This window comes from Gymnoscopelus braueri (assembly GCF_963280865.1).
Source record: "Gymnoscopelus braueri genome assembly, chromosome: 5".
Lineage (NCBI taxonomy): Eukaryota > Metazoa > Chordata > Actinopteri > Myctophiformes > Myctophidae > Gymnoscopelus > Gymnoscopelus braueri.
Genome location: NC_137606.1, coordinates 31,803,006 through 31,814,727, shown reverse-complemented (window position 1 = coordinate 31,814,727; position 11,722 = coordinate 31,803,006). Strand labels below are relative to the sequence as shown.

At 40.6% G+C, this 11,722-nt stretch overlaps 2 protein-coding genes across 2 annotated transcripts in view; both read right to left on the bottom strand.

Moving 5' to 3' along the window:
* Nucleotides 1-2,974: 2,974 nt before the first annotated feature.
* On the bottom strand, nt 2,975-7,720 carry LOC308085864 (aryl-hydrocarbon-interacting protein-like 1; the record flags this gene model as incomplete). The annotated part of the gene is made up of 4 exons (XM_080429176.1): nt 2,975-3,263; nt 5,476-5,617; nt 6,434-6,512; nt 7,599-7,720. 4 exons carry the CDS (start codon nt 7,718-7,720, stop codon nt 3,064-3,066), a joined length of 543 nt encoding a protein of 180 aa, XP_080285302.1. The 3' UTR covers nt 2,975-3,063.
* A 1,477-nt stretch (nt 7,721-9,197) lies between these two features.
* The window catches only part of LOC308085863 (aryl-hydrocarbon-interacting protein-like 1), a gene marked incomplete at its 5' end in the record, with an annotated part of 7,613 nt that continues 5,088 nt past the window's right edge, over nt 9,198-11,722 (bottom strand). The window contains 2 exons of the mRNA XM_080429175.1: nt 9,198-9,486; nt 11,699-11,722. The exon at nt 11,699-11,722 is cut by the window's right edge and continues 118 nt beyond it. Of these exons, the coding sequence (XP_080285301.1) occupies nt 9,287-9,486; nt 11,699-11,722 (224 nt within the window). The 3' untranslated portion in view covers nt 9,198-9,286. The remainder of the gene's footprint in view (nt 9,487-11,698) is intronic.

Genomic DNA, 11,722 nt, shown 5'->3' with positions numbered 1-11,722 from the left:
CACACACACACACACACACACACACACACACACACACACACACACACACACACACACACACACACACACACACACACACACACACACACACACACACACACACACACACACACACACACACACACACACACACCATGGGGGAACTTCAGTCAGAAAAGGCAGCACAGCAGTGAAAGTAAAGAGAAGTAAGAGAAGTAAGATACAGCAAGGGTAGCGACATGAAAACTGTGAGTCAAAAGAAGAACAAACCACCATCAACAATGAACAGGGTATACACTCTATCCCTGCACTATACAGAAACAGAATATACACAATCACAGTGTCATTACAGTATCCTGCACTGAAGTGCACCCCTCACTTTGAGCACAGAGCTCTTTATGAGCATGTTAGAATAAAATAAATACTATTTTCTTAGTCTCTGTCTAAGGAGTCTTACTTAATAGTTTATGTGGAGATCGAGTCTTTTTCTGCAGGTTTCCCATGCACTATGCATAAGCAAATACAATCACTGTGTCATTACAACATCAACATAAGACACTGATATGAATACAGAGTCAACATTATCAGTATAACAACTGTGTAATAGAATACACTGTTGACATTACAATAGTCTCTGTGCAAGTATACTGGGTGTTACTCCAGAGTTATTAGTCTAATTGACGGAAGAGAGTGGCAATCGCGTTTCTCCTTGCATATCCTCATGGTATTTCAGATAGTCAAAGAGACAGTGCCCACAATACCCTCATACTACTCTGCCACCAAAATGTGGAATGCCCTGGCACCATCCACTAAGATGTGTAACACTGGTTTCTTTCTAAATTGGCCTGAAAAAAAAACATCTATCAGGAGACCACAAGTGGAGTTAAATGTAATTTTCCCATCTCTTTTGTATAGTGTTTGTATTTGGTTGGAGACATGTATTATTCTGTACATTTTTTATGCTATGTTGATGAATTGAATTACATAGGACCACAATGGAAACAAGTCCCCAGGACTTTTTTGTGTTATCCTTTTAGCTTTAATGTCTTACTGTACCACATGCTGTTTACATTTCTGACCAATAAAGTATTCAATCAATCAATCAATCAATCAATCAATCAATCAATCAATCAATCAATCAATCAATCAATGGCTACCTGCACAAAGGACAGTCTCAGAGTTCCTCCGGGAAGATGAATCTGTCGTTTCCCCTCTTGCTCAATTGCCCCTTTATCTCCTTGTGGAAGAGGTGAGAGGGGTTGGCCATGACAGGCTGTTTGTAAGATAAGACATCTGCAGCATCTTGTTGCACACCCCGAGGGACTTGAGGTTGAGCCTTCTCAGAAAGAACAGCCTGCTCCAACCCTAGCTGTAGAGGGTATCTGAGTTGTCAGACCAGTCCAGTAACCTGTTCAGGTGCACTGCCAGGAACTCAAAGTTGTCCACAATCTGTACCACCTCCCCAAATATGGTGCTAGGGACCGGAGGAACCCTCTTGCTCGTCCAGTAGTCCACCATCAATTCCTTGTTCTTGTCTGCGTTGGAGGTGGTTACCGTTGCAAAGTCTCAAAGTTCTTCACCACATTGTCATGATGTCAGTCTGTAAGCAAATATTGCCATAAACCAATATTAGCGTGATGCATGACATTTATGCCATATATGTAAGACGGTAGGTTGTATTAGATTTGACTGATTAACCAAACCCCATCCTTTGGCACACCTCGTCTGGAGTGATGTCGCCCAGATGTGCCGGGGTATTACCGCTTGACATATTGCTATAGGCCTATAGTTGCAGCAGTTACCAGTTTAGGCTATGCACACTACATTGCCAGCAAGCATGTCCTGGAAACCTGTAATGATTAATGACTTATGTAATGTTATTTTTTGTTGATTTTCTTAATCATTACATTGGTGCATCAGTGTCTGTGTGTTGTGGCTCCAATCCCCTGGTGATGATGTGCTGTGCTGTACTGTACTGTTGCCTATACAGTATTAATGGAAGTGTAGTGGTATAGTGGAAATACAGAACTGGGGGTTCCCTGAAACTGAACTCTCAGCATAATGTAATACAAACAACCTGATACATTTTGTGCACAAACATACTGCACACAGCCACCTAAAGTAGTCCTGGCTGCAAATGCACTCCATTGTCAGCGGTTTCCTGGTACCCAGAGGCAGGCTACAGACTCTTAATAATAATAATAATAATAATGTCTTTATTGTCCCCTCAGGGATATTCATCTTCGCAGTCTGTTCAATAGAAAAACACATAACCATATAGCATAGAACAACATAATAACACATAACATACCACCAAGACAATACATGTAAGTCCCCAGTATACACAAAAAACGTCCCTTCACCCGCAATGGCTTCTACAAAGCTTCTACTATACCAAACAGTTTCCCATTTCAAAGTTCTGTATCGTCCAGATGTGCCGGTGTAAAGGCCGGTCCACAATGCAACTCCTTGCAACATGCAACTACTATCTCAATAACGTTTTACCCAGATGACTCAGAGAGATCATTATGGGGACAGCACCACTTTGTGGACATGTTATGTAATTACAAGTCAGAGGGTGCAGCTTGTTTATTTGATTTCAGAAGTCACAATTATAATTACACAATTACAAAACAATCAGGGGTGGCAATCTCTGACCTTACAATGATTTGATTTAATTATGATTCTTTAAGTTTAGTAAATGATCTAATACATCATGACATGTCACACTTTGACAGAGTTTCAAATTCACAAATCTCGTGGAATATAGACAATAAAAATGACATACCAGGTATATGACATTTCAAGAAGTGTCATATTTCATTTGTTACATTTTACATTGTCCAAAAAACTATTGATTTCTAATCTATTCTAACATTCAAAATCATTGCTGTTCAATCGTCACCAAAATCGATTAATGCATCAATGCATTTTACACCCCTAAAAGACACTTGTAGCAAAAGTTCTGCTCCAGCTCCAATTCAACAGCGACTCTGCAGCAATGTAGCTGACCACTATTGGTATATTTGTTTTGCTTTTGTCACCACTAGTATCATCAACACGTCATTAGTCTGGCTTTCCTGCTCAGAACATGCCCTTGTATTTCAATTTATCCTCCTGGTTCTTCTCTTGCATGCGCATGTTGAGTACATTCAAGTCTCTCTTGACAGTCTTCTTCATGCCAGGGTCCATGTCAAGCACACGGCTGAAGTCCTGTCGAGCCTCTGCCTCGTTCCACACCTCCATGTGGGCCTTACCGCGCAAGTAGAAGGCTTTTCTATCACCTGAAAGACACACAAAGACACATTAATGTGTTGCAGTGGCACCGATACCGGGACCATTCCTGCTAGTAGCTTTTTAGCCGGTCTGTATGACAGTCTTGTAATCACAACGTCCCGGGGTCATTTCCATTCCAGTTCCAGTTCCATTTTTCATAATGGGACTCTCATTATATCAATACTTGCTCCTGCCAATGTGACAGAGGGTGATACTACATATGTAAACTAGAAAAAGTGCTCCTCGGAGCACAGGTCTCCGCCAGGTCAGGTAGGTTATCGTGGGGCAGCAATGTTCGGAATTAGCCAATCAGGATGGAATATGAAAAATTGGACGGAACCATCTTGATCACTTGACTATATGTGTACCGATTTGCATGATGTTTGAATTTGTAGAAGTAATAATAAAAAAGAAAAGTGTTGCAAAATTGGCCTCCTGGTGGCGCTATAATAGGGCAATGTTAAAAGGGTGGCATTTGTTCTTCAATGTAGTGCGAATGTGCGTGCAAAGTGTCACCACAATCGGACGCTGCATTCATGATTTGTGGCATTTTGTTCAAAACGGGCCACTCCTGCAAACTTTAGATGTCAATGTTAGCTAATCAGGATGGAATATGAACATTTTTAAAGATCCATCGTGATCACATGACTATAGAGATCAAGTGTACCGATGTGCGTGAAATTTGGATAAATTCTGAAGGCTTAATATCAAAAAATGTGTTTTACATAAGTCGGCCTCCTGGTGGCGCTATGAAAGCCAAATGTGAAAAATGCAGGTCAGTTGTTTTTCCTTGGCCTCTAGGGAGTGTGCGTGCAAAGTTTCATGCAGATCGGTGCAGTTATAGTTAAAAACACAAATCGTCCATTTATAGCGCCACCATGAGGCTGATTTGAACATTTTCAAGTGGCATTTCTTCCTCGGCCTAATGGGAATGTGCGCGTGAAATCTCACGGGAATCGCAAGCTGCGTTCATGATTTGAGGCATTTTGTTGAAAACGGAGCAATCCTGCAAACTTTGGAAGCCAACCTTAGCCAATCAGGATGAAATATGGAAAATTGGACAGATCTGTGTTGATCACATGACTATAGAGATACTGTGTACTGATTTGCGTGATGTTTGGATAAAATCTGTAGGAGTACTGTCAAGAAATGTGTTTTGCAAAAAGAGGCCTCCTGGTGGCGCTATAAAAGGCTAATTTGAAAAATTTGGGGCAGAGGTTCTGCTCTGGCATCCAGGGAGTGTGTATGCACAGTTTTGCTGCGATCAAGCCAACGGTGCCGGAGATTAGCTGTACACAAAATGACAGAATGACGGACACATGGACGGACGGACGGACGGACACACGGACGGACGGACACACGGACGGACGGACAGGGGGCAAAACATACTCTCTCGCCATGCCTTTCGGCCTGGCGGAGACAATAAAGAGACCTTAACCAACTGTTTAAAAATAATGCCATGGCCTCACATGTGCTTCCACTTTTGGATAAAAAATATTCAGGCTGTGCATACAGTATTAGGCCATGGGATGCATTCACACAGCTACCATGCATACAAATGTACAAACAAGTGCAGACATAGATATGTCACATATAGGCAAGGCTTTGGAGGCCAGTCAGTGGTGGGGAGAATGAAATACTTGAAGCTCCATGAGGTTGCATTCACAATACCAATCTGTTAATTGACTTGAGTGTGATGAATGTCCTGTCAACAATGGAGACATCCTCATCGATCGACAGACAATGAATCAAATTATTATTATGGTAGTAATCAAATAATCAGTTTAGCGATCAAGCGATTGCTATCATGTTATTTATGACTACACCAAAATGTGAATGTATGTCCATGTTCCATATTATAAAAGGAAAATAATGTTATTGCCTGCTGGGTAAACATATAAGCAATCTCAAGGTGTGTGTTTGTACTTAATTATTTCTCTTCTCTTTCCATACCATTATTTTATAGTCTAAATTAATCACATGTAGATTTATCAAAAACATGTTTTAAATGAATCTCTTATTTTCTCAAAAGCCCTGGGATGGGTTTTGCAAATTAGCATCTGCTATAAACACTATGATACTTGCAATTTGTGTAGGCTACACTGTATCTGTCACTGTCAAATGTACCATGAATATAATCTATATATTTTAAAATGTATTATGAATATAAACATTACTTAGTTGCAGCCCTAATAAACATACAACCATCCAGTGGCCCACCTGGGTGCTGTTTTATAATGTCAGTAGTGTGCTCAATGATTTCATAATATTCTTCCATGTGCAGCAGACACTGGCAGTAGTTGAGAGTCAAAGTGTTTCCAATCTTCTCAAGCTTCATCCATGGCGTCGCCCAGGCCTTCTCCTGAGGATACATACACACTGTTATATGACAAATGTATGCTCAATGACGTGATGCTTTGTGATCTTCTAGATCAGCTATTTGTGGTGTGTAACACCACAGGCACATGCAGGGCAGGGGGGCTGAGGGGCTTGAGCACCTACCCCTTTGCCCCTGATGCCTAAGTACCCTTAAAAAAAGAAAAAGAAAAAACATTTGACAATAATGATTTGAACATGCACGTCATTATCAGACCTACATTTATCCTTCAACTTCTTCTTATGCCCAAAATGATGGTCATCCACAGGTTTTGTAACAATTGTACAAATTAGGCGTTGTCTTTGGCCCCATGTTGTACCTGCTAAATCCAAGACTACATTTTGAATGTACAGTATAATATCTCAGCTTTGTCTGTTGTTACTACTATTTCTTTTCAATTCAATTTTTCTTCCATGACTCAAAAGCATTTCTCTATCTATCTGTTCCCTTTTAATGTTCCATACATTTTAGCAAAATACGCTCTATTCACGGCAGCCATATTGGCAAGAAATTTAGCTACTTCCTTCACAGGTGTTAACAATGATACGGATTAAATTAAGGCTCTGTTCCATCTAGTGTTGCAGAGCCTTTACAGTGAACATGCAATATCAGCACTCTGACTCTTTTTGACCAGAATGGAACACAACATTTATCAGTATCATTGGTAACAGCTGTGAATGAAGTAAAGCACTTAATACATGCTCCTTCCGATGTCCAACGTTTTATCGAAACGGGAGGTGAAATAACTACATTTTGACGGCATTCAGAACTTCTGATAGATTTATTCGGACATTCCTGCACCTCCAGATGTCCTGACTCTGAGTCAAAAGAAGAACAAACCACCATCAACAATGAACAGGGTATACACTCTATCCCTGCACTATACAGAAACAGAATATACACAATCACAGTGTCATTACAGTATCCTGCACTGAAGTGCACCCCTCACTTTGAGCACAGAGCTCTTTATGAGCATGTTAGAATAAAATAAATACTATTTTCTTAGTCTCTGTCTAAGGAGTCTTACTTAATAGTTTATGTGGAGATCGAGTCTTTTTCTGCAGGTTTCCCATGCACTATGCATAAGCAAATACAATCACTGTGTCATTACAACATCAACATAAGACACTGATATGAATACAGAGTCAACATTATCAGTATAACAACTGTGTAATAGAATACACTGTTGACATTACAATAGTCTCTGTGCAAGTATACTGGGTGTTACTCCAGAGTTATTAGTCTAATTGACGGAAGAGAGTGGCAATCGCGTTTCTCCTTGCATATCCTCATGGTATTTCAGATAGTCAAAGAGACAGTGCCCACAATACCCTCATACTACTCTGCCACCAAAATGTGGAATGCCCTGGCACCATCCACTAAGATGTGTAACACTGGTTTCTTTCTAAATTGGCCTGAAAAAAAAACATCTATCAGGAGACCACAAGTGGAGTTAAATGTAATTTTCCCATCTCTTTTGTATAGTGTTTGTATTTGGTTGGAGACATGTATTATTCTGTACATTTTTTATGCTATGTTGATGAATTGAATTACATAGGACCACAATGGAAACAAGTCCCCAGGACTTTTTTGTGTTATCCTTTTAGCTTTAATGTCTTACTGTACCACATGCTGTTTACATTTCTGACCAATAAAGTATTCAATCAATCAATCAATCAATCAATCAATCAATCAATCAATCAATCAATCAATCAATCAATGGCTACCTGCACAAAGGACAGTCTCAGAGTTCCTCCGGGAAGATGAATCTGTCGTTTCCCCTCTTGCTCAATTGCCCCTTTATCTCCTTGTGGAAGAGGTGAGAGGGGTTGGCCATGACAGGCTGTTTGTAAGATAAGACATCTGCAGCATCTTGTTGCACACCCCGAGGGACTTGAGGTTGAGCCTTCTCAGAAAGAACAGCCTGCTCCAACCCTAGCTGTAGAGGGTATCTGAGTTGTCAGACCAGTCCAGTAACCTGTTCAGGTGCACTGCCAGGAACTCAAAGTTGTCCACAATCTGTACCACCTCCCCAAATATGGTGCTAGGGACCGGAGGAACCCTCTTGCTCGTCCAGTAGTCCACCATCAATTCCTTGTTCTTGTCTGCGTTGGAGGTGGTTACCGTTGCAAAGTCTCAAAGTTCTTCACCACATTGTCATGATGTCAGTCTGTAAGCAAATATTGCCATAAACCAATATTAGCGTGATGCATGACATTTATGCCATATATGTAAGACGGTAGGTTGTATTAGATTTGACTGATTAACCAAACCCCATCCTTTGGCACACCTCGTCTGGAGTGATGTCGCCCAGATGTGCCGGGGTATTACCGCTTGACATATTGCTATAGGCCTATAGTTGCAGCAGTTACCAGTTTAGGCTATGCACACTACATTGCCAGCAAGCATGTCCTGGAAACCTGTAATGATTAATGACTTATGTAATGTTATTTTTTGTTGATTTTCTTAATCATTACATTGGTGCATCAGTGTCTGTGTGTTGTGGCTCCAATCCCCTGGTGATGATGTGCTGTGCTGTACTGTACTGTTGCCTATACAGTATTAATGGAAGTGTAGTGGTATAGTGGAAATACAGAACTGGGGGTTCCCTGAAACTGAACTCTCAGCATAATGTAATACAAACAACCTGATACATTTTGTGCACAAACATACTGCACACAGCCACCTAAAGTAGTCCTGGCTGCAAATGCACTCCATTGTCAGCGGTTTCCTGGTACCCAGAGGCAGGCTACAGACTCTTAATAATAATAATAATAATAATGTCTTTATTGTCCCCTCAGGGATATTCATCTTCGCAGTCTGTTCAATAGAAAAACACATAACCATATAGCATAGAACAACATAATAACACATAACATACCACCAAGACAATACATGTAAGTCCCCAGTATACACAAAAAACGTCCCTTCACCCGCAATGGCTTCTACAAAGCTTCTACTATACCAAACAGTTTCCCATTTCAAAGTTCTGTATCGTCCAGATGTGCCGGTGTAAAGGCCGGTCCACAATGCAACTCCTTGCAACATGCAACTACTATCTCAATAACGTTTTACCCAGATGACTCAGAGAGATCATTATGGGGACAGCACCACTTTGTGGACATGTTATGTAATTACAAGTCAGAGGGTGCAGCTTGTTTATTTGATTTCAGAAGTCACAATTATAATTACACAATTACAAAACAATCAGGGGTGGCAATCTCTGACCTTACAATGATTTGATTTAATTATGATTCTTTAAGTTTAGTAAATGATCTAATACATCATGACATGTCACACTTTGACAGAGTTTCAAATTCACAAATCTCGTGGAATATAGACAATAAAAATGACATACCAGGTATATGACATTTCAAGAAGTGTCATATTTCATTTGTTACATTTTACATTGTCCAAAAAACTATTGATTTCTAATCTATTCTAACATTCAAAATCATTGCTGTTCAATCGTCACCAAAATCGATTAATGCATCAATGCATTTTACACCCCTAAAAGACACTTGTAGCAAAAGTTCTGCTCCAGCTCCAATTCAACAGCGACTCTGCAGCAATGTAGCTGACCACTATTGGTATATTTGTTTTGCTTTTGTCACCACTAGTATCATCAACACGTCATTAGTCTGGCTTTCCTGCTCAGAACATGCCCTTGTATTTCAATTTATCCTCCTGGTTCTTCTCTTGCATGCGCATGTTGAGTACATTCAAGTCTCTCTTGACAGTCTTCTTCATGCCAGGGTCCATGTCAAGCACACGGCTGAAGTCCTGTCGAGCCTCTGCCTCGTTCCACACCTCCATGTGGGCCTTACCGCGCAAGTAGAAGGCTTTTCTATCACCTGAAAGACACACAAAGACACATTAATGTGTTGCAGTGGCACCGATACCGGGACCATTCCTGCTAGTAGCTTTTTAGCCGGTCTGTATGACAGTCTTGTAATCACAACGTCCCGGGGTCATTTCCATTCCAGTTCCAGTTCCATTTTTCATAATGGGACTCTCATTATATCAATACTTGCTCCTGCCAATGTGACAGAGGGTGATACTACATATGTAAACTAGAAAAAGTGCTCCTCGGAGCACAGGTCTCCGCCAGGTCAGGTAGGTTATCGTGGGGCAGCAATGTTCGGAATTAGCCAATCAGGATGGAATATGAAAAATTGGACGGAACCATCTTGATCACTTGACTATATGTGTACCGATTTGCATGATGTTTGAATTTGTAGAAGTAATAATAAAAAAGAAAAGTGTTGCAAAATTGGCCTCCTGGTGGCGCTATAATAGGGCAATGTTAAAAGGGTGGCATTTGTTCTTCAATGTAGTGCGAATGTGCGTGCAAAGTGTCACCACAATCGGACGCTGCATTCATGATTTGTGGCATTTTGTTCAAAACGGGCCACTCCTGCAAACTTTAGATGTCAATGTTAGCTAATCAGGATGGAATATGAACATTTTTAAAGATCCATCGTGATCACATGACTATAGAGATCAAGTGTACCGATGTGCGTGAAATTTGGATAAATTCTGAAGGCTTAATATCAAAAAATGTGTTTTACATAAGTCGGCCTCCTGGTGGCGCTATGAAAGCCAAATGTGAAAAATGCAGGTCAGTTGTTTTTCCTTGGCCTCTAGGGAGTGTGCGTGCAAAGTTTCATGCAGATCGGTGCAGTTATAGTTAAAAACACAAATCGTCCATTTATAGCGCCACCATGAGGCTGATTTGAACATTTTCAAGTGGCATTTCTTCCTCGGCCTAATGGGAATGTGCGCGTGAAATCTCACGGGAATCGCAAGCTGCGTTCATGATTTGAGGCATTTTGTTGAAAACGGAGCAATCCTGCAAACTTTGGAAGCCAACCTTAGCCAATCAGGATGAAATATGGAAAATTGGACAGATCTGTGTTGATCACATGACTATAGAGATACTGTGTACTGATTTGCGTGATGTTTGGATAAAATCTGTAGGAGTACTGTCAAGAAATGTGTTTTGCAAAAAGAGGCCTCCTGGTGGCGCTATAAAAGGCTAATTTGAAAAATTTGGGGCAGAGGTTCTGCTCTGGCATCCAGGGAGTGTGTATGCACAGTTTTGCTGCGATCAAGCCAACGGTGCCGGAGATTAGCTGTACACAAAATGACAGAATGACGGACACATGGACGGACGGACGGACGGACACACGGACGGACGGACACACGGACGGACGGACAGGGGGCAAAACATACTCTCTCGCCATGCCTTTCGGCCTGGCGGAGACAATAAAGAGACCTTAACCAACTGTTTAAAAATAATGCCATGGCCTCACATGTGCTTCCACTTTTGGATAAAAAATATTCAGGCTGTGCATACAGTATTAGGCCATGGGATGCATTCACACAGCTACCATGCATACAAATGTACAAACAAGTGCAGACATAGATATGTCACATATAGGCAAGGCTTTGGAGGCCAGTCAGTGGTGGGGAGAATGAAATACTTGAAGCTCCATGAGGTTGCATTCACAATACCAATCTGTTAATTGACTTGAGTGTGATGAATGTCCTGTCAACAATGGAGACATCCTCATCGATCGACAGACAATGAATCAAATTATTATTATGGTAGTAATCAAATAATCAGTTTAGCGATCAAGCGATTGCTATCATGTTATTTATGACTACACCAAAATGTGAATGTATGTCCATGTTCCATATTATAAAAGGAAAATAATGTTATTGCCTGCTGGGTAAACATATAAGCAATCTCAAGGTGTGTGTTTGTACTTAATTATTTCTCTTCTCTTTCCATACCATTATTTTATAGTCTAAATTAATCACATGTAGATTTATCAAAAACATGTTTTAAATGAATCTCTTATTTTCTCAAAAGCCCTGGGATGGGTTTTGCAAATTAGCATCTGCTATAAACACTATGATACTTGCAATTTGTGTAGGCTACACTGTATCTGTCACTGTCAAATGTACCATGAATATAATCTATATATTTTAAAATGTATTATGAATATAAACATTACTTAGTTGCAGCCCTAATAAACATACAACCATCCAGTGGCCCACCTGGGTGCTGTTTTATAATGTCAG